The sequence below is a fragment of the Phaenicophaeus curvirostris genome, chromosome 3 (genome assembly GCF_032191515.1).
Source record: "Phaenicophaeus curvirostris isolate KB17595 chromosome 3, BPBGC_Pcur_1.0, whole genome shotgun sequence".
Taxonomy (NCBI): domain Eukaryota; kingdom Metazoa; phylum Chordata; class Aves; order Cuculiformes; family Cuculidae; genus Phaenicophaeus; species Phaenicophaeus curvirostris.
This window is the reverse complement of record NC_091394.1, coordinates 8,379,951-8,406,623: the sequence shown is the minus strand read 5'-3', so window position 1 is coordinate 8,406,623 and position 26,673 is coordinate 8,379,951. Positions and strand designations below refer to the sequence as shown.

Genomic DNA, 26,673 nt, shown 5'->3' with positions numbered 1-26,673 from the left:
TGTGTGAGCACTGTGTTTTTTGTCTGTGTTCGTACATGTAACTGGCCACAAACACTTATGGGCATATGTACGCATGTGCTCATATGCATATATTCCCTATGGGAAATACCTGTTTAGCCTTGCTCCTAGCTAGACCTGGGGCCACAGAGCTGTGGCAGCCTTGCCTTTGTTGGGCCTCTGGATTCAGCAACTCTGACAAAGATTGTTAAGAGTTTCACAGAATAAATTACCTGTTTCTATGCAGGTCAAGGGCATTGGCAGTGTTTCTCATCTTTCTATGCTCTTGTTTTGTGGCACATCACTGTTATCTTGGTGGGGGGCTCTCTACAAGTTTTCAGTTTAATGAAGTGTATAGGGAATATTTTGTGAGTTTGAGTTATTTGAGCATGTTTTCAATGTTCTGCTTACTACGTAGTATCCTGCGTTTGCTAAAATGGGATTTAATGATCAAGGTCTAATTTTGTATTGCAGGAGGGAGATTATACTGACTATAGGTCACCAACAGAAAATGGTTGCTATTTAAGTCAAAAAAAGATGATCCTACTGGTTTAGCATGATTTGCCCTTTATATTTATGAAGGAGTCAGCTGTGAAATAGAAAGAAGCTTGAAAACAGTATCTGTTATGCAGTAAAATTGTACTTCAACATCTGTACAAAATTTTATGAGCCAAAATTATCTTTAGACATGTTTTTTTATAAGAAACTTTAAAGAATTAATGTTAAGATTGCTTATTGCGATGCATAGTATATAAGGATCAAATCAAGCTGAATCAAAGAATTGTACAAGCTAATGTTAAAATGTTTTCAAAACAAAATGAGGAAATTAAAGGTAATACACTTTTTCTATTAAGAAGAGTTGAAATGAAAAATTTCACAGGTTTTTTTTTTTTCAGAGAATTTTGTCTTCTGCCAATAATAAGATTAAAAATTTGCAACAACTCTTCTGTGGAATTTGCACATATGGTGAAACTTGGAGTTAAGGAAGGATTTGGCAGTATTTTTCCCTGCTCTGTAGTACAGAATCATAGAATACCACGCTGGAAGGGACCTCAAGGGTCATCTGATCCAACTGTTCTTGGCAAAAGCACGGTCTAGACAAGATGGCCCAGCATCCTGTCCAGCTGAATCTTAAAGGTGTCCAGTGTTGGGGAATCCACCACATCTCTGGGGAGATTATTCCAGTAGCTGATTGTTTTCATGGTGAAAAATTTTTCTCTTCTGTCCAATTGGAATCTTCTGAGGAGTAACTTGTACCCATTGCCCTTCATTTCCATTTGACTTCTTGTGAAAAGGGCGTCTCCATATTCTTTGTATCCACCCTTTAATTACTGGAACATGGTAATAAGGTCTCCTCTAAGCCTTCTTTTCCTAAGGCTGAACAAACTCAGGTCTCTCACCCTTCCCTCATACAGTAGGCTTCCTAGTCCTTTGATTATCTTTGTGGTCCTTCTCTGACCCTTCTCCAGCCAATTCACATCTTTTTTTGTATAGTAGGGACCAAAACCAAACAAAGTATTGCAGGTGAGGCCTGACAAGTGCTGAGTTGTGTGGGATAGTGCCTTCTTTATCTCTGCTTGTGCTGCCTTTATTGATGCAACCCAGCATCCCATTGGCTTTCTTTGCTGCAGCACCACATATTGAGCTTGTTGTCCTCTAAGACCCCTAGGTCCCTTTCCACAGAGCTGCTTTCCAGTTGGGTTGATCACAGCCTGTGCTGCATCCCTGGATTGTGTTTTCCCAGTTGCAAGACCTTACACTCGTCCTTGTTGAAGTTCATAGAGTTCTTGTTAGCTCACTCTTCCAGCCTATCCAAGTCTTCCTGCAGGGTGTCTCTCCTTTAGAAAGTGTCTGCTTTCCCATTCAGATTGATATCATCAGCAAACTTGATCCCATGATCTATGTCACTTACGAAGATATTAAACAGCGTTGAGCCCAATATCAGTCCCTGGGGGACTCCTCTTGTGACAGGTTGCCAGTTTGAAAAGGAGCTATTGACCACCACCCTCAGGGTGCAGCCTGTTCCCCACCCACCACACAGATCACTTGCTTAGTCCATAATGCATCAATTTCTCTAGGAGAAGGCAGTGAGAAATGGTATCAAATAGCTTTGGAGAAATCCAGGTAGACAATGTCCACCACTCACCCCAGATCAAACAAGCAGGTTATTTTGTTGTAGGTTATCACATTTGCCAAGCACAATTTGCCCTTGGTGAATTAGTGCTATCTTTTCCCAATCACATGCTTTGTTTACCTTGAGATAATCCCAGGAAGATTTGTTCCATAACTTTCCCAGGGACTGAAGTAGGACTGATGGTTTATAATATCTTGGATCCTCCTTTAAAGCCGTTCTTGTAGATTGGGGTGACATTGACCTTCCTCCAGACTTCTGGGATGACCCCTGATCTCCATGACTTCTCAATGATTATGGAGAGTGGCCTCACAACGAGGTCAGCCAGCTCTCCTATCCTTGAGTGGATATTGTTAGGGCCCGTCTGTTTGTAAGGGTTGAGCTCCTGTAATGGTTCTTGTACAAATTCTTCCTGCGCTGATGGTGGGTCTGTGTTTCCATCCATCTGGGGTTTTATTTCCAAGGCCTGAGACCCAACAGCTGGCAAAAAGAGAGGTGAATAAGAATAATGTTAAAATACACTTCTATATTACAGGATTCGGGGTTTGAATTACAGTATATGTTCTCTATTATGTTGATTTTGAGAATTACTTCACTGTAATATTTCCTTGAACATCTCTTTATAAAGGTATAAGGGAGCAAATCCACAGTTTGTTTAAAGGACATTGAGCATTTTCCTTTCTATTTTTAATTCAGATTTTTTTTTAAAAAAAATACACACAGATATCTACACTAATAATGACAGTGATGTCTGAATTAAAATTTTCTACTCAGACTCTCAGCTGCACTAAACAGTTTTGTCAGTATTCAGAAGCAGAGCCTCTTTCTCTGTTCTCGGCATCCTGTGTTCTCGGCGGTGTAGCTTTCAGTATTTTCACGTTGTTCAAAATCTGTGTGACTTCATTAGCATAGTGCTGAGCCTGAGCTAATATACCCTGCTGGGGGACTTAGCTGCAGCACAGAGCTCTGGCAGAAAATCTCCTGATATTGTAAGAATTACTTGTTCAACTCTGTACATGTTATTGACACAGCAGCAGTGTTTTGAAGCACTGACTAATGCTTCCACAGCTGTAGGTACTATCAGGCACTTGGTTATTATTAGGAAAGTTGCCAGCATATTAGCAATGTTTGTATGCAGTTACTATAGCCAAAGGTACTCTTTGTTGTTGGGCACCGATGTTAGAAATGTTCTTAAAATGTCTTAAATCTCCCATTACTGTAGCCCCAGCTGACTGCGGAAGCTAATAGCATTGGCAAAAAGCTCCTTAAAAATTATAAGCAACACCCATATGCCAGCATTTGTTGCTAAGTGAAATAAATTGTTAGTAGCACCGCCAAGTTGCTGGAGCTGCTTGTAACAGCTGTGAACCCCAAAGCAGGTGATTAATGTCAGCTCAAAGCGTTGCCGGCTGCTTGATGGAGCTTGTAACACCCAGGAACTCTGAACTGCAGGATGCCTGATGGCTGCAAGCTTTGCTGACTTCCTAGCAATGTATGTAACAGCTCTAAACCCTGAAATACGGGATTAGCAACATCTTCTCTTTTGTCCATCTTTGCTTGGCTCTGGTGAAATGTTGTTACTAAGATAAAACTTGAGGAATTTTAGAATATCCATGTAGTCATTTTTTTTCTGGTAAATCAGCTGACAAGCTTCATTATGTGAAAATATTACATTTGTTTTTTGCAATTTACAGCTGCATTTTCAAGAATGAAGGGGGATGGATTCTCAGTGTTCCATACTCTGTTGCCAGGGGATGGGGACAGGCTTTTACTGAACCACTTATAAAATTCTTATCCTGGGAGCAGTTCCATGCTATTTCCTATCTCTGTGTAATTGAAAGCAGCCTGAGGATTAGAGATTTAGCTTCCAACTAAGAATTGCCAGAGTAGCAGCATTGTGCCAGCAGCTTCCACACTCTGCTTGTTGTCTGTGTGTAAATCTGCTGTGAGTATAGGGAGAGCTAGTAATAAAATATAAATCTTTAAAGACATCTCTCTCGATGCATATAAAAGGTCAGTGTATAGACCAGTTGTCCTACAGTACTTTATGTCATGTTGCTGTATAGGAGTTGAGTTCCAAGGCATGCAAATTATGATAACATCTTCAGCATTATCATTGAGATTCACAAAACTACTGATTAATCTAGGATTGTAACAGGCCAAAACCCAGTATTTACCCATGGATATCAACTTGTTGGTAGTAGAAAGAATATTTCCACTGTGTCTTTTAGGATTATGTTTACTGGCCCTTACGCAATTAAGCAACTGTACTCAGATCTTGAAATCCTTACTTTGTCATTAAATGTAAATACTGTTTAGTGTGATAATGAGCGCGCTGCTTCTCAGATAAGCAGTTATTCTACATGTTCTGGGGTTAAGATCATGTTGGTCATGACTTCTCGTGAACTTTTACCAAGCCAGTAGCTTAATCACTGCCTTTTCTGTGCAAGAACTAGGCAGCATAAAATGAGACATGAAAGAAACAAATTCAGAACAAACTAGAAAAGATGGTTCCCCATGTAAAATATGGTTAAGCTGTGTATATTTTTTTTTGTGGGTTATTTTGCGTGCTAAAAACTACAACTTCAACAAGCAGCTAAACTAGAAAAAATCATGGAAGGAAAAGAACCCACAAGGAATGGTAAACGTGAAGAAATAAGAAAGATACAAAGAAATGTATGAGCCACAAATTTCTGGAGGCTGGGAGTTTCGTTTGAGAACATCTTTAACAGTGGCTTATTGCAGATCCTTAAGAGAGAGCAGGCACAGAGGTGAAGAAAACAGCGGTGTAGATCTTTGCTGTGGCCTGGTGTTGCTATTCCCCTGATATGTTATTAAGCTTTTTTGAATCAAAGTGTGTAGCTCAGGCGCCGTGGACTCCAGCATAGGTGTTTATTATCCTTTGTGAACAACCCGATTTATTCAAATCTCAAATTTGTGTGGATTTTTCTCATTCATGTCCTTAGATTGTCCATTCTCAAGCTTCATGAAGAGGAGTGGAGCAATAAAAAATTCATGGATGATTATCTTAGGTGAAATCTAAAGCTACTCTTATCTGCAGTTCTTAGATGGATGGCAGATTTTCAGTGCAGAAGCAATGAGATAACTGCATTTGTGGGATTTGGGAATTTGCATTTACGAAATAACATACTGGAATTATGTGACTCAAGTAACATGTCTCTTTTCAGCGAAGGCCATCTAAATAATGAGACAGTAAGCTGGCTACCTGAGCCTGGAATACTACACAGTAACTGCATATAAAGGACTGAGGTTGAACACTGTTAGTTCAGATTTAGTAAAGATATTTTCTGTAGAACTGTGTATGAATAATAGGGCCGGGGGCATCATTTGTATGGAATAATGTGTTTGCTCTACTATAACTTTGTTGGCAAAGAGAAAAATAGAGGAATGTACTAAACATATTATTCTGCTTTAGAGCTTTAACTCACAAATGCACCTTAGTGGGTTTTAAAAGTCATCTTTATGGCTTTGAGTCCACGTATTTTATTTTCTGTTTTAATTTTCTTTTAATTAAAATTATTTTGAAACTAAGACAAGCATGGAAATAAAATGCTCTTGGAGGCACTTAGAAACATATTATTTAGTATTCAGGCTACAGGAGTTGATACTGGGGCCGGTACTACTTACCATCTTCATTAATGAATCATATGATAGGGCAGAGCAGATTTGCAGGTGTAACAAAAATAGTGGGATTGAATAATATACCAGAGGGTTGTGCTGTCATTCAGTGATGTATCAACAGGCTGGAGATCTTGGCCAGCAAGAATCTCCGAAAGCAAAGGGAAATGCCAAGTCTCAGCCTAGGGGAAGAAGAAACATCGTGTATTTGGCTGAAAAGCAGCTTTGCAGTAAAGGCCCTGGGGCTTCTCGTGGACAGCTACTGGAACATGAGCCAGCGATGTGCCTTTGTGGCACAGGCGACCAGAAGCAGCTGAGTTGCACTAGGGAGAGTGTTATCACTATGTCAAAGGCAGTGCTTGAGTCTTCTCTTCTGCTCAGCCGTTGCTAGAGCGCATCTGAAATTTTGCGTCCTGGTCTGAGCTCCCTAGAACAAGAGAGACATGGACATACTGGAGCAAGTCTGGCAAGGGGCCACTGTGCCAATAAAGCAGTTGGACCTTCTGTCATATGAGGAGAACCTGAGGGAGTTGGAATAATTTAGCCTGAAAAAGAGAAGCTCAGGGAAGACCTTATATTGTATAAAATTCCATTTAATAAGAATAAGACGATGTTTTGGCATTATGCACAACTTCATTACCATGAATCAATGACAGCAAACAAGTGCTTACACACTTGCAACAGTTTGTAGTTATAAATCCCAGTCACACCCAACAGCAGCACCTTGCACGTGCCACTAGCACCAGGTTGGGATGGAAGCTGCGAGGGTTAGAGGTGTCATGGGGGCTGCCTGCCTCACCTGTGTCAACACATGGGGCTGCCCTCTGTTGTCTGCTGACCCGTAGTCATTTGAAGCTGTGGGACAGGGGGTAGGGAGAGGGATCACTGCAAGAGGAAAGGGAGGGGCAGATCAGTTGGAGCAGGCACCGCTTTCTCCAGCACTTTGAGTTGTTGATCTCTTTGTTCTGGTTTCACCTTTCTACCCTACCTTCTCTGGGAACAGCTCCCATTTTCTGCCTGTTTTGAGCAGCTAAGGAGGAGGCCAGTTGAGGTTACGTCACCGATAGAGGGATGACTGTTTTCTGCCTTTGTATGGTGGGTCTCAAGAGGGAGGCAAATGACCTGCATTACAGGATGAAGAGAAGAGGTAGGAAGATTGTGGAATGCGTGTCTGTTCCCAGCCTCCCACCCTTCTCCCTCTCCTCACCTAAACTGGCCTCTCACTCTTTGACAGCTGCTGTGAAACAGTGCTGGACCTTCTCAGAACAGGCACCCAGAAGCCCAGAAATGCATGGAAGCTGTAACATTCCTTTTGGGGATGTTGCCCTCCCCTGCCACCTCCCAACCACCTTTCTTCCAGGCACCACACTGAATCGAGTCCTGCAGGCTCAGAACTTGAATAGATGTGTGATTGTACTGGCAGTGAAAGATAGAGGTTGTCAACATACATATTGATCTTTCTGTGTAGCTTATGAGTTCTCAATAACATCAATAACTAATGGCATAAAAGTCTCTGAATTATTATGTACTCCATATGAATTCAGAAAAAAAATCCTTTCCATCAACAATGGGGCATTCCATTTCCATTTGATTGATGACTTGAAAGTAGATATTGTGTTAACACAAAAGAACTTGAAACAACCACAATTTGAACAATATCCTGACACCATCAACATATTTTATAGCCAGAGTAGGGAAGGATAGTATAATACTTCCATATATTTTTCTTTTCTGGATCCACTGATTCCAGACAGACGTTTCCAGACCGTATGTTTTGAGGCTTTACTCCATTTTGCATGTTTGGTCGTGGCTCCTACTGTCTCCAGGGAAACTTCCTATGTATGGTGCAGCATTTTGTGCAAAGGACAGTGAGAAAGCCTTCTACCCATCTGCCTTTCTTTCATCTTTAGCTGGCTCTCATAGCAGGATAATTGTGCTCAACTTCCCAAATCAACATTGATTCAGTTTGGCTGCAGTATCTGTCCAGTATCCTCTTTCCCTCAGTTTTGCCAAACTGCTTCTGCAAAGCATAGAAAGGAGCAGGTTATACATTCATAGTCCCTTCTCTGTGATTTAGTTGTTTAAAGCACGTTTCCTTTTACGTTTCTGCTATGTTACACTTACCTTTTGATAAAGCACAACATGCAGAAGACAGATATCAGAGAGTAAGTGCTTAGCTATGGCTCTTGGTGAGAACTCTAGTGGGATTTACCAGCACTTGGGATATAGCAGAAGCATGACATGTTGGTCTAATCCAACAGGTGATAGTGGTGGAAGTTCAGCAGCAGACTTTGGTTGAGCTTGTATGTAGCACAGGTCTGCCTGAAGCCTTTGCAAGCAAAAAAAAACCGCTTAAAAGGAGAAGATGCAAGTATATGGGCATTCCTTTTGTTTGGCTACTGCTTGAGGTTTAGGGTAAATGAGCTTGCTGGTCATGGATGTTTTATGGGGATGACATATAATGACTTAATGACATATAATGACATAATGCTTAGTGACACTGCAAAAAATCACTGGATCAGATGGCAAGTCGTATTCAACAAAGTAGGCAGCTGCTCCAGAAGTTGCTTTGGGCTGTTTATGTAGAAATGGAAGTATTACACTATGATGAATGATGTGGTAAGGACAGGGCTAAGACTGCTTTGAGACATCTGACTTGAGTCTTCCAAGTGTTTTTAGGGCTGAGATAAATTACGCTGAAAATTCAGTTACCTTAAACTTTAGCACTACAGTAAGACTTTTTCCAGAAAGTTAAGATATAGATCCACTTGAACATTTTGTTACATCTATATTTATCTTTTAATATGATTTTTGAAGAATTAGGGCACCAGCAGTTTTGCTAATCATTTAGTTTAAACTTTTAAAGAGGTCAGATACCTAAATATCTTCACGGATTAAGAGGCTGAAGTGTCTTTTAGGTGCCTCACTACTTCTTCACACACTTAAATAACTATATAGATCTGATAATTTTTATAGGATTCGTTCAGCCAAGTGCAGTGTAGGTGGCTGCATCTGATACAGTCACTGTAGTCTCCCATTAGTGCCTACAGCAGTGAGAAGCAGATACTTCTAGGGAGTGATTCATCTCACCTTAATGTTTATCCCAGGCAAGTCAATATAAGTTACACTGTACCAACATAAATCACATCAAACCTGAAGCTTTACACTGTTGTAAATATACAGGGAGACAAAATTCTTCATGTAGACTTAAAGAAAATGTTAGAAAGCACATGCTTTTCTTCTACTAACTCTTCTGTGAGGTCCAAGTGACACAGGTTCCTTAGTAGCTATGGACGTCTGAAGTCCCTTGAATGAACACCTGGACACGCAATCGTGCATCTGGTTAGATGCTTGTAGTTGTGTATATCAGCCCAAGTACTGACAAAGCCAGGCTTTCAGGAGATTATAAATAAAGCCAGAATTCCTCCTGTTCACTGCGTCTGTCCAATGTGTCTGTCCATGTCGTGTTTTGGTCTGTTCATCTCCTTTTTTTATTCCCCCTACAGAGTGCCTTTCTTTTTCTGTGCTCTGAACAGAACCTCTTCTGTCACAGAATCATAGAATAACCAGGTTGGAAGAGACCCACCAGATCATCGAGTCCAACCATTCCTATCAAACACTAAACCATGCCCCTTAGCACCTCGTCCACCCGTGCCTTAAACACCTCCAGGGAAGGTGACTCAGCCACCTTCCTGGGCAGCCTCTGCCAGTGCCCAATGACCCTTTCTGTGAAAATTTTTTTCCTAATGTCCAGCCTAAACCTCCCCTGGCGGAGCTTGAGGCCATTCCCTCTTGTCCTGTCCCCTGTCACTTGGGAGAAGAGGCCAGCTCCCTCCTCTCTACAACCTCCTTTCAGGTAGTTGGAGAGAGCAATGAGGTCTCCCCTCAGCCTCCTCTTCTCCAGGCTAAACACCCCCAGCTCTCTCAGCTGCTCCTCGTAAGAGCTGCTCTCCAGCCCCCTCACCAGCTTTGTTGCTCTTCTCTGGACTCGCTCCAGAGCCTCAACATCCTTCTTGTGGTGAGGGGGCAGTCCTCTCTTGTCAGTTGCCCATCTATCTCATGTTCTCCTATCCAATTCTTGCACTGTTGCTTATTTCCTGCTAGGGTTTCCTCCCTGTTTTTTGTCTTCAGAGCCTTATTTTGGAATGGCTTAAGAGGTTGTATTCAAATAAATAAACCTATTACTATGGTAGAAACAAAAGCTGGCAATTGCAGTAACTTACAGAGAGTAAGCTGAATTAATCTGATAATCAAATTAAGAAAAGAAAAGAAGGGAAGAGAAAAGAAAAGAAAGCCCTATTAATTTATAGGACTTTTTGTGAACTTGCTGCAAAGATACCATACTCACATTAGGAAAAGTACCTTCATTTTTACTACTGCTTAGTCAGAGAGGTAGTCTTACTGGAACTTGTAATTTATTATCTCTCTTCATACTGGATAAGTGATCGAATATACTGGGAGTCTCAATTCCCAAAGACAATGGTTCTCTTCAGTAAGTAAGTTTAAAGGGAGGCATTTAAATAAAATTTCTGTTCATTTAACAAAATTAACTGTTCAACTTTGGAGAATTTCTGAGTAACCTACTTGTAAAAAAGAAAGTGAATATAATTAAATATAATTAGTCTTATTTTGTTTTTCACCTAGATGCACAGTACATTAATATAGGTATTTTTGTGCATCTCTTGATACATATTCTTGAAAAAGCTAACATTGTTTTAACTGTGGGAGGTACTTACAAATTCATGGTGAAATTATGTTAGCATAAAGTATAATTGCTCAGGAAAAGCCATCCAGATCATCAATTTAATTTCTGAAATCTTTAGCTGAATATTAGTGGTTTATGTTTTCTGATCAGGAATTGCACTGGTCACCTTTGTCAGAGATGCTTTCCGTGTGCCCTGCTTTTGTCCCATCAAGTGTTTGTCCCATCATGAGTTTATCTTATGTAGAGGCAGTAGAAATAGTGGAGATGTTCACACTTGGCAGGACTATGTCTAAGAGCAGTGTTCGAAAAAGACCAAAAGAACTCAGCAGCACTCAAAGTAACAGAAGCCAAAGTCAGTAAACTGTTAAGACTAAGTAGACAAAGCCATAAGATGTGTGGTTAAAAAAAAAAACAAAACAAAAAACTGAACAAAAAACCCAAAACAAAGAAACACCCTAAAGAGCACAAATATGACAATAATTTGGTCAGAAATGTTGTATAAAACTAAAATGCGATTCAGAAAACGTTGGATCACAAATGCGAGAGTTGAGAAGAAGCAAGTGACTTTGAAAATTACAACTTAATCATTGCACAGGAGAAGTGAGTAATAAATAATGAATTACATGAGATTGAATTAGGAAAGATGATATTTAAACCAGCCTTCCAAAACTAATAAGCACTAACAAACTCTAATGCATGTACTGAGTTTTCATATATGAGTTCCTTCTCTAAGATCAATATAACCCTTGAAATATTTAAAATTAAACTATATTCTTAAGCACTTTCCTGGCTCTGTGACAAAGATCAAGCACAAAGATATCCTTGGTTGAGAAAAAAATAAGGCTACATTAGGTTTAGTACTACGTATGGACATAGAGTGATTTTGCTCAGTTTTTATCTCATCTGGATGGATGTAAATACTGTGAAAAGAGCAGATTGATATGGACCAGTTTCAGGAGTAGATGGGATTGTAGTGAAGAGTGACAAAAAAAGATAACAAGGTCTAAAGAAAACATTCATCTTTCAGCCTGCAGGAACTAGGATGATGGCAGCAACTAAGGAAAATGGTTGAGAGATCTAATTGATGTGTGCATAATCTTAAATGGTGTAGATAATGTTAATGCTTTCTACCCAGCATGCATTCTAAGACCAGGGGCAACTGCTGTACTTAAAATCAAATGCAGACATAAAGAAACGCTTATTAAATTAATAGCAACTGCTGAAGTGGCCTGCAAGGCATAGATATTGAGAAAAACACATTGAGGGTTACTCGGGCAACAATGTCCTGGAGGCACTGGGAGGAAGAACTTATGCTTTCTTCCACTACTTCAGTGACATTGGAGAAGGGATTTTTATTTTGTGACTGCACTTGGACCAACACGTTTGCCATTTTTTACTTAAAAAGAAATAGATTACAATCACTATGAGAGTGGTGAGACACTGGAACAGGTTGCTAGGGGAAGTTGTGGCTGCCCCATCCCTGGGGGTGTTCAAGGCCAGGTGGGATGAGGCTCTGAGCAATGTGGTGGGGGGTGGAAGGTGTCCCTGCCCATGGCAGCGTGTTTGGAACTAGATGATCTTTAAGGTCCCTTCCAACCCTAACTATTCTATGATTCTATGCCTCCTGAAATATTTTTTACAGCCACTCATAGATTAGAAACTACAGAATACAGCTTTTAGCTGACAGATAGTTCTGTAATTTATAGTGCATTGCCTGAATATATTTGCATGAACATTTCTTAGCTGCATGTACGTGTAGCTTTGTATCTAGAGCATCTCGCTAAAATCTGTATTGACTGCAGATAAAGAAAACCATAAAGTACATGTGATCTTGGTTGTTTCTTAGAAGAGAATTAATGACACATTTGACATCTTACTGCCAATTATATTATAATCATAGTTGCGACTGGTGTTTCTGCTGAAGGTTTTTAGTAGCAGGGTAGCCCAAGTTGCTGCTAGGCCAGTAGTACTTATTTTGCTGGCAGTGTCTGTTGGCAAAGCAAGTTCCCTGACAAGGTGTAGTTTCAAGTGAGTTATGTCGGACTACTCTCTAAGTACTTCTGGCAGAGTGTGGCTGCAGCAGGCAGTGCTGAGATACCGGAAAAGTTACAGAGCTGAAAGAAAAGGCAACTTAGCCAAGGCAGAGTGCGGAATTCGTGTCATGGTATCAATCCCAGAACCTGATAAGGCATCTCTGCATTATGCTGCTCCTTGTAAAGAGCTTCCTTATGTATCACTACGTTGTGTAGCGAGGTTATGGCTTGTTTTGGCTTGAAAAACCTGGGATTTGTTGTTTTGGTTTGAAACCAGAGAATGAAGAAATAAATGGAACACTAATTCCTGACTTATGGCTGTGCAAAAGATATTTCTGTAAGGATATCACCGAGTTGTGAGACAACACAGTGTGCTTTTATTTCTTGAGATGCCATATTTGTAGAAAAAGAAATAAAAGATGGAAAGTACAGAATTGGGACTGTATCAGGGTGGTGTCCATCCCACAAAAGAACTAGTGAATTCTCGTCTTAAGTTTCATCAATGGTCCTTCTCCATGTTTCAAGCAACATTGCAAGGTCAATTTGCTCACAGGAACAAGAACCCCCCTTATTGCACAGTGAAGGTATCTTTGTGTTGGAAGTTTTCCCTACTTTTCATCATTTAGAGGGGGGAAAATAAGAAAAGAGATATCTTATTTAAAATCCAAATGCAGTCAGAACAGCTGTAGTTTTAACATATGTTAGCTGAATGAAGTCTGACAAACAAACACTAATAGAATGATAATAGTTTTGGACAGCCAGCCAGAAATACGCTGTTCTGAATAGGTCTGGAAAGTATTTGGTTTTCTTCTTTTTTTTTTTAATAATTTATGGCAATATAGCCTGTTTTATTGAAATGAAATATTTTACAAAGTTTTTGGTATTCACTATATTGTTAAAATATTTTGTTACAGGCAAAAGACAAGCTAGGTGGGAAGCTAGAATATGCACGTAAGAGATTCTGCTTCATTTGGGATAAATAATAATGCTGTGACTGAAGCAGAGCAGAGATTTGAAGCTGAATTCTGTTATAATCCAGGCCAGTAGCCAAATGTAAGCAACTGAGTGTGGCAGACAAAGAAATACAACCCTCTTTCAGAATGCATTTTTATTTATGAGAATGCTCAAAAGATTGTCTTTTATTATGTTTGGGAATGAAAACAAATTTTCCGGCAACTTCTGTAGATCTGCCATTTCAATTCAATGGTCTGGTCAACCTGTAGCAGTAAGCAAAAAGCCTGTGTTAGGTGTAAATGATTTCTGCATAATATATACCTGAAAATATTTTCTAAAGAGTAGACAAAACAATTCATGATTGGCAGATTTATTTCCTTAGAACAATTTTTTTTGAGATCTGCTTCAAACTGTGATAGGCCTTTTCAAGTGAATAGTTGGAAGGAATATGCAATAAAAAGGGGAGAGAAGTTGTTTATTTTCCTTTACAGGTGGAAGATTCAAGTTAAGCCTAATGCTGAATTTTGACTTTTGGATGCAGTAATCCGTTTGAGATTATTCTGCCTCATATTCAGCTGGCTACTTACTGAAATTCTGTATAAATCACAAAGCCTTTGTCAACTTGATTGGTTATCCTGTTGACTGTGGAATTGGGGGACACTGTCCACACCTCTGTGATATACTTCCTTGGCCCATCTCAGAAGTAAGGTGAATTAAGTTTGTTAGCCAGTATTTATTAGGATTTACATTGGATGCCATTACTTGGATATGGATTTGATCTGTAATTTTATTGTGCTCTGAACTCTATAACTTCTCTATTTTCTGTTCACCTGCAACATTGTTCTAGGAATTCCTTTAACGTATTCTTTTCTCCAAAGTTCTTAAATAGGCTCTGGCTGTTGTGAACAGATGGGTGGAAGTTTTAATCTTTCAGCTCAAGAGGCAAGTGAAACAGTAATGCTACTGTCTAGATTGTTTCCTTAATTTTTTTTTCAGCAGATCTGCTACAATTTTCAGTTGCTGTATATCCTCTCCATTACTTGAAGACAAAAAGAACCTCTCCACTGAGTATCAAATCAGTTACTATTCCTCAACATAATTCACAGACTTTGTGGAAGTAGAATATTTTAACACCAAAAAGACCAAACTTTATTGTCTGATCTGATTTCTTGCATTCAGACAGCTGCAATTCCTACCAAATTGTTAGGGAGTAGGTCAGGCTACCCAAGGAGGAAGCAAATAGGACTGAGTGCTCCTTTTTCTTTAGCCTATAGGCATGCATCTTTCAACTAAAGTACTTCTCATATGGATTTTATTTTATCTAAACCAGTTTCTATCCTCAAAAATATTGATTCATTTAGAAGGCAAAATTGCTTCCTGAAATGTCTCCAGAGCAGCATGCAGCTGAATATCAATCTTATTGTGATTGGATTAATTCACTGGAATGCCATCAGCATGGAGGCGGGTTCATTCCAACCTTGGGACCAGCTGGAAGTTCTTTTTCTGGAAACTCCCAGGTGCCAAAAGGCAGTCAGTGGAAGCAATTTCAGACACAGAATTAATGAAGGTAGCAGCAGATGATATTGGGCAGGAGTATTTGGCAAAACATCTGATTTTAAAAGGAACAGTAGCTCTAATCAGATGGGTAATATGTTATGGATGATGAAGGGGATGTTTGTCCATGAGATCCATTCTTGTCCAGTGTGTTTAATACAATGTGTATTTTAATGTTCCCATTTGGATGAGGTGTCCTGCCCATTTACCAGCTAGTGAGCCATCATATATATTCTCCTAGACTTTTATTTTACTCTTGCAACTTTCATAATGAAAACCCATGCTGAACATTCTTTTAATGTTCGTTAGTTTCATTTGTTATAGTACTGAATTTGTCCAATCCCATAAAATCCTCTGAATGTGAGTATGATGGTGTCTCCAGAACTTTCATTCAAATAAATATTTAAGAGTATTTATGACAAGTAAAGATATAGATGGTTTATCAGTGCTGTAGGAGCATAATTTTATGTTAATATTTTTTTATTCAGTTCCCCTCCTTTCTTCCATTAACTTATGTCATTGCATCACCTGTGCTATTTGGAGATCAGGATTAGGATACAGTTAGTAGGGAAGATTGCCACTTTGATTTCTAGACCTGATTCAGAACCAGCTCCCTTACCAGTCCAGTGTATTTACTCTCTCATCTCCAGTACCCATGCAGGCAAATTTACAAGAAACTTTAGCATTGTTTCTTCATCTTTATTACTGTGTGTTGCTTTCCCATGCTTCAAAGATCTATCCAATGCTTCTGACAACAAAATTGCTGCACTTCTTATGCTGAAATATTTCCCAAAGTTATAGGTGTTTGCGACCATCTTCGCAATCTTATTTCCACATACCTTTTCTCTAAATCATCCATCAAAGTTGATTAGATGATTGCCATGATTTAGGTCCACCCAGCCAAACTCAGCAGCTGAAGCCTTGTAGTTGAGCCTCCAAAATCCTTCCCCCTCAAACTCACAGAGAAAGGGGAGAGGGAAATGAAAGGAAAAAGACTTACTTCAGTGAAGTGGGAACATACTTGCTTTAACTTGAAAGCAGTTTAGTTTGATGTTCTTAGTTTAATCAACCATGCCTCATTCCATTTCATAAAGTGTTATAGAGCTGCCTTCTACTCCCCTTGTGCAGAAGTGTTCCTTTCTGCTCTTTGTTTCAACATTTCTTACCTTTATCTAGTGTTATCACAACCCTTCTGTGAAACTGTAAGAATTTTCAACAAAGCTATTGTTTTCTTGTTTCAAAAAGTATTGTATTTTTTGAGAAGATTTAGTTTATTAAAACATATGCCTGACTCAAACACCTCCTTAATAAAATTCTTCCATATTTTTTTCAGTGTTTCAGCTAAGTCCTTAACCTGGCCATCTGTCATATTAGGCTGAAGTATTTCTCATAACAATTGTATAACATTTTCTCTTCTCCCATACTCTACATTATCAAATTCTATTTTCACTCTCAGTGTGAAGACAAATTTCCACCCACCTTGAATAATGTTTGGGGTTTTTTTGGTTTTATTTTAATCTGAATGTAAGTTTTGTATCACTGGCTTTTTCAGTTTTGGATAAATTCCAAGCTTTTGGTTTAAGGTATAAAAATTTCCTACATTTTATGATCTCAGAAGTCTTTATTGTAAGACACCGTTTTGCACACATAGCGCTATCAAGTCCATTCTGCATCATCTTTAATGCTTTGCTGTTTTTCTCTTTCACGCTGTTTCTTGAAGTATTTCGCTTTGGATCTGTTCCAGAACTGTTATTCATTGCTTCCTTTCTATTCAAAGGGTAAGGTAAAGTCATAGCTCCTTCATTGCTAGTATTGAAGCACAACTGCTTGGCTTGCTCTTGAGCAGCCCTGTATTTATCTTCCAAACCGAAGAATCTGCATGACAACACGTCTGAGTTTAGGCATACTGCAAAACATCAGGATGACCTACAGAGTTACAATTTCAGTGGTGTGGTTAAAACTCTCTAAATCTGATTTCCAGGTACTCGGATCATAGGCTTGAAATCTGGGCTCTGAGGAAAGTTTGGCGCTGACTTCAGTGCAGTGAGGACTTTGTCTGAGATACTGGCTTGCAGAAACCCTGTGTGGACCGTACTAGTTAGCTGTGCTTTTGCTCCCCCGTGGTCTGTGGGGTATATGACAGGGAGAACTCCATAGTACGCTAATCATATAAGTAAATCAGGTGTCATGCTTGAAAGGTCTTTTGCTGAGTCCTTTCCTACTGACTCCTAACTTGAATGATTTCTAGGGTATTCTTGTTATTGGTTTTTTTAAGCATGCAGACAAAATTCATTCTGATAAAACTTTTCTAACTGTAATCCATTTCTATAGTGATCACACAATAAGAATAGTTTAAAAGTCAGAAACAGTGCATTTTAGCTGTTAAATGAAGTCTTTCGTTTTAGAATGTCAGAAGACTTAATTGTGATGTTAAGGCAGCAGAACTTTTACTAAACTATTGGTTTTATGAGGAAATGTGTAAAAATATATATATAGATGAGGATTTTGTGGGGGCCTTTGCCACTCACTGAGGTGGTGGCCCAACTCTAGGTTGTGGATCAAGCAGGCCTAGAATCACCCACTGTCTGGTGAAAATCCTTTAACGCTATTTCAGGTTATTCATCCATCTCTCACGAGTGTCTTGTTAAAATGGCGAAGTGATATGAATGAGACCAGCCAGTGGTATATGTGATGCATGAAAGAAAGGCCTCTGAACATACCCTATAGTCCAAGAGTTGTTTGAGCAAGGCATTTTCCTGTTCTATATTTTAATAAAAACTTTCTTCTAAAAGAAAATGAAGATTAATGTTCCCTTGTGATTCAGGTGTCATCAGTATTACACATAAACTTGTTTTAATCTCATCTGACTTCACATGGCTGAGAAATCTAAATTATGAGTCTTTTTCATCTTTCTTTAATCAACAAAGAGAGCGAAGTGTTTGCTTCATTGTTTCCCAAGGAAATTTGGGCTATTAGGATACTAATTTAGGCTCTTTGTTTAAGTTACTAAAATGTCAAAGGATGGATCTGAGTTGTCTTGCTTACATCACAGATCTTTGCCCTAAAGCCATCTCACAGCTATAGAGATACTCCTTAATACTAAGGCTTTTTGTAATTTAATCAGAAAAATTTACTATTCAACCTGTGAACCAGAGTTAGGTGAACCTTGACGGTGATGCTTGTCACTACTGTTACTTCAGCCGTTGCTCTTTACTTCTTTTTCTTAAGGATCAATCAAATTACATTCGATCCAAACTCATAATAACTCGAAAAGCAAGTCCTTTGCAGTCACCAGGCTGAAGCAGCCAGGTTTCTGAGAGGCATTCCTCCTCATGCTGGATTTCTAAATTCAAATTTTCTCTCTCTTTCAGTCTGAGATAGAGGTCCTTATTTCCACTTCCATTGTGCAGTGGATGCATAATGTTCAGCATTACTAGGCAAGACAGAGAAGTTGGGTAGGTCTGCCTGGCAGACCTTCATACTTTTTCCCTTGAAATCAGCTCTTTGCAAAGTCACTGCTAATTGCTAAATGTTATGAGGTTCTAAGTGAGCCAAGCAATGTTGTTTTGCAAAATCAAAACCACAATATCACAGTATCTCAAAGTGTATTTTAAATAAAATCTAATAAAAGACCAGTTGTGATATTAAAAATATTTTACCTTAGACTTACAGGGCAGGAGGATCTCATCTAGCTAGTAACATGTGAAGAGAAAGAACCTTCTCTTTTTGAGTGGTGGAGTGTAAACTGTCTGGTTATACACACTTGAAGTTGTTTGGATTTCAAAGCTTTTATTTAGTTTAATCAAGGGAAATAAACTCTATTCAGATTTAGGAGGTTATAACAATGCAGTTTGTTCTTTGTGAATCTAAAATCAGAGAAGATAGCCTGCCTCTGCTCTGCCAAGCTAAATCTAGGTTTTATAAATATGAAGAAATAGATTGATCTCTTATTTCAGATGCTGTCTGTTCTGAATTTCAAAACAGGGTTTCCATCCAAAATATGCTAAATGCTTGATTGGAGAAAGTGTAAACTTAATAGTATGGTTGGATGTACTTGTATAGGCTTGAATTCACCCGCACTTCCTGACTCTTCATTGAGTTTCGAAGACTTAACATAACTATATTAGGGAGATTATTTTTCAAGAGTCAAACCAATTTACATTACACTGGTACTTTGAAAAATCCTCAACTGCTATGCATGGCTGAAAAAAAAAGCTTGAGAAACACATTCCTAGCAAGCGAAAAAATGGTAGAGGAAATAACAAGAAGTTTCTCTGGATTTGGAGTATTTTGACAAAGGCATTCCCTTCATAACATTACCTGAAAATAATTTACAAAAATATGCTGCTTTTGGCTTGGGCAAAAGAATTCAGTGACGTTTTCTGATTTCTGGGGGTTTTTTGTGTTAACAGGTTTCCTCTCATTCAAATTCTGGTGTCTTCAGGTGTGTAGAATTAGCCACTGAGTCACCTTTGGTAACAGGTCACAGGGACCTGATTCAGGGAGCCAGATAAACTTTTGAGCTGCATAATTATTCTCTCTGTTTCTGGTACCTTTTCTATTATCTGAACATAGGAAGAGGTGTTACTAGAGGTTTACCCTCTAATTTAAAGATACATAAAAGATTGAGAATGTCCCCTTGGAACAATTCTCCACTTTTGAGAAGAGAACATAGAAGGAAGTTGATGGGGAATTCATCATAGAGATTTACTTCCTTAGAGCTTCTTCCTCTGTGCAGTGTGCAAGATGCATGATCTCAAACAGAGGATTTTACACCACTGACTTTGAAGATTGCCTAGTTTAATTTTGTAGCAGGTGGTTTATGGAACTAATGTATTTAAAAAATCCCTTTAGAAGTATATGATGCTGGTAGGAATTTCAAGCTGTATGATGATGAAAATTCCCTACACGAACACAATCTATGGATCATGTCTTGTTAAACTGAGAAGAATGAAGTTTTTCTTCTGGCTGCTACATGACTTTCTTTTTTTTGTTGTTTGATTTTTTTCAGCTTTCGTTTGCAGCAACAACCCCAGAGTTGGCTGATAAGAAAAAATATCCTTATTTCTTCCGGACCGTGCCATCTGATAATGCAGTGAATCCAGCAATTTTGAAGTTACTTAAATATTTTCAGTGGAAGAGAGTAGGAACTTTAACCCAGGATGTACAAAGGTTCTCTGAGGTAAGATTTGCATAATTTCCAGCACACAAAGTGGTATACTAATATTAGAATTACAAGGAGTTAGTTCCTCCATTAATTGCAATTAGAAAAAAATTAAACAGACCCACTGCTTCAGTCGTGTTTGGCTTTGCCTTCCTAGGTCATATTTGCTGTATTGAATAAACTTAATTCCCTTCTGGGACTTATTTGACTGTCTATGGTGAAAACATCTCACCCTTTCTCTTGACTGTTTTTTTGCACCAAAATCATTGCAACCAAGTGCAAAAAAAAAAAAAAATCCTACTAAAATGTATGATCTTGAAGGAGGTTCTTACCCTGACACTGATTCACTTAAAAGAGAGAATAAATCTAATTTCATTGTGTTCCTCATGTGCTTGGGTTTATTATGAGCATCAGTCTGATCAGTCTGAACATTGAGGGGCAAGATCTGCTAAGTCTGTGGCTGAAAATATTGGAGGATTTTACTGAGATAGAAATTACTGAAGCCCCAGAAATGATAAGATCTCATACCATGCACCCTCTGAAACTACTGAGTTTAACCCTGAGCAATATTGTGGTCATAGAAATTGCAATAAAGTATGGGCCAAGTGCCTTAAGCGTGATTTTTACAATGCAGCAGTTAAAAGAAAACATCCTGTAAGTAATTAATCACAGCAAGGCAAGCAAAAGAGTTGGCCTTTAATTGACAGAGGCAAAATTTTAGAGGCATGCCAGTTTCATGATTAGGGATTTTTTTTCCTTCCTCAGCATTCATTAAAAAAAAAGGCTGACTTTGTTCTGAAGGCTAGCATAATTAAAACTAGTGAAGAGAGGTAACAACAGGTTAGATTCTGCTTAGATGAGTCAGATATTTTCAAATTGTCTGACACAATTAATTCACTATGGAGTACTTAAGAAATCTTAGAGTCTTCCCTTATGAGTTTTGAGAATTAAGGATAAAAAGTAAATTAATTGTAGGGGGAGGGAAGAAACCTTTGTGTCTCTCTTCCCAACAAAACCATAAATGCCCAGGGAATTATAGACCACTCAGCCTAAATTTAATTCCTGGAAAGACACTTGAGCAGATAATCTGTTTGGAATCACCCAGAAGATAAAAATATGCTAAACAATGGCCAAAATGAATTTGCAAAGAATAAATCATGTAAAGCAATCTAATCTCCTTCTATGACAAGATAATAGGTCTCAAGGAGATGGGTTAGTTGATAAGTATGATGTTTTATGACTTATAAAAATATTAAAGAGGTTCCTAAAGAGAAGTAGAAAACTTGATCTTGATGAAAATATTGTAAAAACAGTCGTCTAACCAATGTTCCTGCCACCAAGGTTAATTGACATCAGATTACCTGAATATTTATTTTTAAAATGAATGCTGATGCAAGAGGTAACCAAAACGTATGATACATTTTATCTGTCTCTGGCTTGGAATTATAATTCCAATGAGTAGTTGTCAGTGGTTCACTGCCAAACAGGAAGGATAGGATTCTCTCAAGTGGTTTTCTCTAAAAGAGGTAACATTTTTTTTCTAAATAGTGGGATAGAGAAAATGTTTATTAAATCTGCATTTGATAGCCACTTGGGAAAAACTGCAAGGACTTTGCAGATGACAGGGTTAGGTTTCAGAATGATGCTGACAAGTAGAGAAAGCTTTTAATACAAATAGTATGTAAGTGAAAAAGTGCAAAATAATCAGCTATATTAATGAAGAATGGCTATCTAGGCAGCAGATCTCCAAAGAAATATAAGGGAAACACTACTATGAACTACAAACTGGGTAAGGATCAAAAATGTCAAACTGCTTGACCTACTTTAAAAAGTAGAAAGTAAGAAAATGGCTCCTATTTCACCACCTTTAATGTAATGCAATATTGACACTTAAGACACACAGAGTTAACTTCAACTCTGCTTGGTGCTAATTAGATGCAAGTTGGAATACCAGGTCTAGTATCATCTTCAAGAAGGAAATAAATCAGTGAAGTTGATAAAAATGTTAAGTAATCCAGAAGCTTGTTTTATGGGAAAGTTGAGAAGTGGAAGCAAGTGGAATTGACTGGCTAGGTTGTTGAACCTTCATGGTGGAGGTTTTGTTAAGATATGAATAAACAAACACAACATAGGTGTTCCTTTGGGTCAGAGGAACGGTTTTCATGTCTGTCCTGGTCACTTAAGAAATGTTAAATACTGCAGCTTTCTAGGGTTTGCTAGAATGCGGCACCTGAGTTCAAAGTCTTTCCATTCCTCTTGAAAGGCAACTTCCCTCTGTGTCCGACTGCAAAGTCAAGATAACGTGATTCATTAAAGTGTTCAAGTAGTGAAAAATCCAGTTAAAAATTCCTGGAATTCAGGTGATTTTTGGAGAGCGTATTGACTACTGGATCTTTGAAATTATTAGAGCTCCATCCTTCCTTTCTTAACTCTGTGCAGAGTTTCTCCTTTCTCTTCTCTTCAGTGTTCAGACACTGGAAGCACAGGAAGAATTGCAGGAAATAATAGGCTGTCCAGGAGCCGTGAGGAATGGCAGCCACCAGCAGTAGAGAGGGAGAACTCAAGGTGGCCAGGCAAAGCCGGGTTCCACTGCGAAGGAGAAGGGCAGGCCCAGAGGTCAAGGCCAGGCTCAGCTAAGGGCAAAGACCATTGGGCAGGGAAGTCCATGTCAGTAAGTCAAGTCCAAGGCCAAACTGGGAAGCCAATCCATGGGTTGGTCTTGTGATTGCTGGGGAGGTCCGTGGCAAAGACTGAAGATACAAGACTAAAGGTGTGGGTGGAGGTCCCAGAGGAAGAACCATTAAGGCTTGTTAGTGAACTCCGGGTGCTGATTTATGTCTATACATCCACTGTAATTTTCCCTGAGTTGGGGTAATCTGTGGTTTCAATACAGGATGGGGAGCAACTTGATTGAAAGCAGCCCTGAGGAGAAGACATGGGGGTGCTCATTGATGAGAAGCTCAACATGAGTCAGCAATGTGCACTCACAGCCCTGAAGGCCAACCGTATCCTGGGCTGCCTCAAAGGAATCATGGCCAGCAGATCGAGGGAGGTCATTCTGCCCTTCTGCTCCACTCTTGTGAGACCCCACCTGGAGTGCTGTGTACAGTTCTGGAATCCCCAACAGAAGGATATAGAAATGTTGGAATGGGTCCAGACGAGGGGTACAAAGGTGATCAGAGGGCTGGAGCACCTCTGTTCTAAGGAGGGGCTGAGGGAGTTGGGGTTGTTCAGCCTGGAGAATTGAAGGCTCCAGAGAGCAGTATTCCAGTATGTGAAAAGGGCCTACAAGAAAACTGGGGAGGTCTTTGTTACAAGGGCTGGGCTTTAAATTGGAAGGGGGAAGATTTAGACTGGACATTAGATAGAAATGCTTCTCAATGAGGGTGGTGAGGTACAGGAACAGGTTGCCCAGGGGTGTTGTGGATGACCCCTCCCTGGAAACATTCAAGGACAGGTTGGATGGGGCCTTGAGCAGCCTGGTCTACTGGGACGTGTCCCTGCCCATGGCAGGTGGGTTGGAACTAGATGATCTTTGAAGTCCCTTCCAACACAAACCATTCTGTGAATCTGTGATTCAATGATCTAAGGTCCATTTTTCTGGGTTGATCACTATTTTCTTCAGTTAGATCACTGTCTCCTGTCTCTTTGCAATTTGCACAGTGATCTTATATCCTGATAATTAAGCTCACTTAATTTGTCCGCAAGTTAGATGCTCCTGAAAGCCATAAACCTGTTTGTTGGTTTACCTTGCCTTATAACGAGGCAGTTGTCTCAATAGCTTAGATTATCAGTGTTACTCCAATTTATCTCTGGAACCAAAATTACAATTCTCTTGCTTTTATTTCAGGTCTCTTGCTTTTATTTCGGCCATTTCCATAAGATACCCTTTCTGCAGAGACTTTGCATTAACTCTCCCTTTGCATTTTACTTTGCAGAAAAATTTCTCGTTCTCATAAAAATAAGTTACATCTTTATTCTCCAGGTCACATAAAGAGAGAAAAAGTAGGCAGAGAGAAAGAAGAAGTTTATGCCAGCTTGATTTCAGTCCTTGAAGCACATGTGCAATGTTATCTATGTATCTGATACTGCTAGCGTGGGTTGAGGCTTCCTTTCTTGGCATTGCTTGGATCCCAAGGATTGTGACATTTCAAGTGACCTGAATTCTATGGCTGCCAATAGCAAAGCTCACTATTAGTATCCTTTGTAAGTTATTCAGGTTTGTACAACCAGAAATGTTTAAAAAGCATAAGTCGTCTTGGTATACGGATAATATACAAACTTCATCAGTTCTGTTGCTTAACTAGGGCAAGTTCATACCCATTGTGCTTCTGTGTCCTAGATTTTGTGGATTCCTGCCCTGTTCTTATCCCCAGGGAGAAGATTCTGCTTCAAAAGTTAATAGCTCTGTGGCAAAGGTTTATAAATGAGGTTACAAAATATTTTCAGGATTTTCAGTTTTAAGTGTTTGCCATGGCATATAATCATAGGATAATTTAGGTTGGAAGAGACCTCAGCAGGTTATCTGGTCTAGCCTGCTGCTCAGGGCATGGCTAGCTTTAATGTTTATCATCCCTGAAGAATAACAGCTGTTGCACACACAGTTCTGAGAAAAATCGTGACCATGTTGCCTTTCCAGTTCCCAAGAGAACTTTCAGCTGACTGGAGATTATGTGGCAACTGGTGCCAATTTTGCTGCTGTCTAGCACTACTTGTTTGGGATTTTATTTTGAATTAGGCAAACCAAGTGACAGTCCTGTGGGCTGTTTGCTTTGTTCCATGTTTGACTGGGAAGAGTCATGAGAATGAAGTCATACTTAACTGTCAATAACTTAAAACTCTGGGGAGCCACCAATATTGTAGAAGATGTAAAGGCCTGTGACTGTGAAACAGAAAAATGTGCAGTCATGTACTAGTTTTCAAGGAATGCTATCCAGTAATTCTAGTTTACCTTGCTTTGTGTTCTTTCCCGCATATTGCTCATTTTATCTATACATGTTTTTTAATTCATAGTACGTTTCAAACTGAAAGTTGGCACTTGATTGCACTGGTACGCTGAGAGGGATCGTGGCTTCCTTGATTTGTGATAGGAACCTTCCTCTAGACTGACTTCAGTTGTATCTTGTTATTCCGCTGTCATGTTATAATTCAGTGAAACTACATTTTAACTTTATATTTGCTGGTATATTAAAATTTCTAGGTTTTTAAAAAATATGTATTTCTCTCCCACTGAGTATCATGTCCGGGATTGTTTTTAAAACAATTTCAGTTCCGATCATCTCAAGTGACTCTTTGTTTTTCTGTAATTCTTAACAATCATCTCTTTATGTGATTTCTCTGCTTCTTCCTGGAAATATTGAGAACTCCTAATCAAATTTTATCAGTGTAGGTGGCATTTAAAAAAGAGAGAAGAAATGAGAAGTGTGCAGTAAGCTAATGAAATAGATTAACAATAGGAAAAATAGAAGATAAAATATTTTCTCTTGTGACTCTATTACAATCTTCAGTGAGTTTAATATCCTAAAATACCTTGGTGATGAAAATTAAAGAGGAACAACCCTTGTAAGCGGACAAAATAGTAGCACTTTTCCATAGCACTTTTTTTTTGCTGACATGATTAACACTCAGGATTTCTTAAGGTTGTACTGCATTTTGTACAGTGACATCTACTTCAAAAATCAGCAGGTTGTCAGGGTCCATTTTACCTAATTAGAAAGAGTTTAGTATCTATAAATTCCAGTTCTCATCCCAGAAAATGTAACGCTGGAAAAAAGAAAATAGATCCAAGTAAAAGCAGTTAGTAAACAAGCCTTCTCAAAATGTTATTAGTCTATTCCTGTAGAAAAAGCAGAACAGCAACCTTATTAATCTAGATGTTTACTTATTGTAGTCTTGCTCTGTCACTGTCGAGTCTGCAAACTAGGATCTAAGTTAGTGGTCATTTCTGATAAGAATTCATAGAGTAAGCAGAAACTATGAGAGAATTAATAGAGAGGGGCTGAGAGGGACTGGCAGGGGAAAAAAATGAAATATCTGGTAAACTTTCTAATTTCAGCCAAAAAACATGCTTGAGACAAGGTTTTTGGTGGCTGTAGGTACACATTATGCAGACTTCAAGGTGTGACTTTTCAGGCTTGGCTTCTGAGGAAAGACAGAATAGATTTCCACTCTCCATCTCAGATGCCAAAAGTTTTTATGGAAGCAAGAAAAAGAATACTTTTTCTCCAAGAATGAGCTTAGACAAATTTACCAGCTAACAGCAGTGTTTAAGCTGGAAGCTCTAAATAGTACTCAGTGATTTAATCCTTGAAGGACCCCTATAACTTCAATCCTGAGAGAAGAAAAACAGATAAAACGTGAGACTCAGAAGGCAGTAAAAGAAAAATATGGGAAAGGGCATGGAGGGAAGAGAATAAGAACAGGAAAACTGAAACAGAAATTGTTATAATTTTTTAACTATATAACTTTTTCAACTTATCTCTTCCTAATGTTTCCT

At 38.9% G+C, this 26,673-nt stretch overlaps 1 protein-coding gene across 2 annotated transcripts in view; it reads left to right on the top strand.

The window, feature by feature from the left end:
- GABBR2 (gamma-aminobutyric acid type B receptor subunit 2) overlaps positions 1-26,673 on the top strand; it is a 457,827-nt gene that overhangs the window by 160,703 nt on the left and 270,451 nt on the right. For both annotated transcript variants that reach the window (XM_069853337.1, XM_069853338.1), the window contains exon 3: positions 20,025-20,195. In XM_069853337.1, the coding sequence (XP_069709438.1) occupies positions 20,025-20,195 (171 nt within the window). The remainder of the gene's footprint in view (positions 1-20,024; positions 20,196-26,673) is intronic.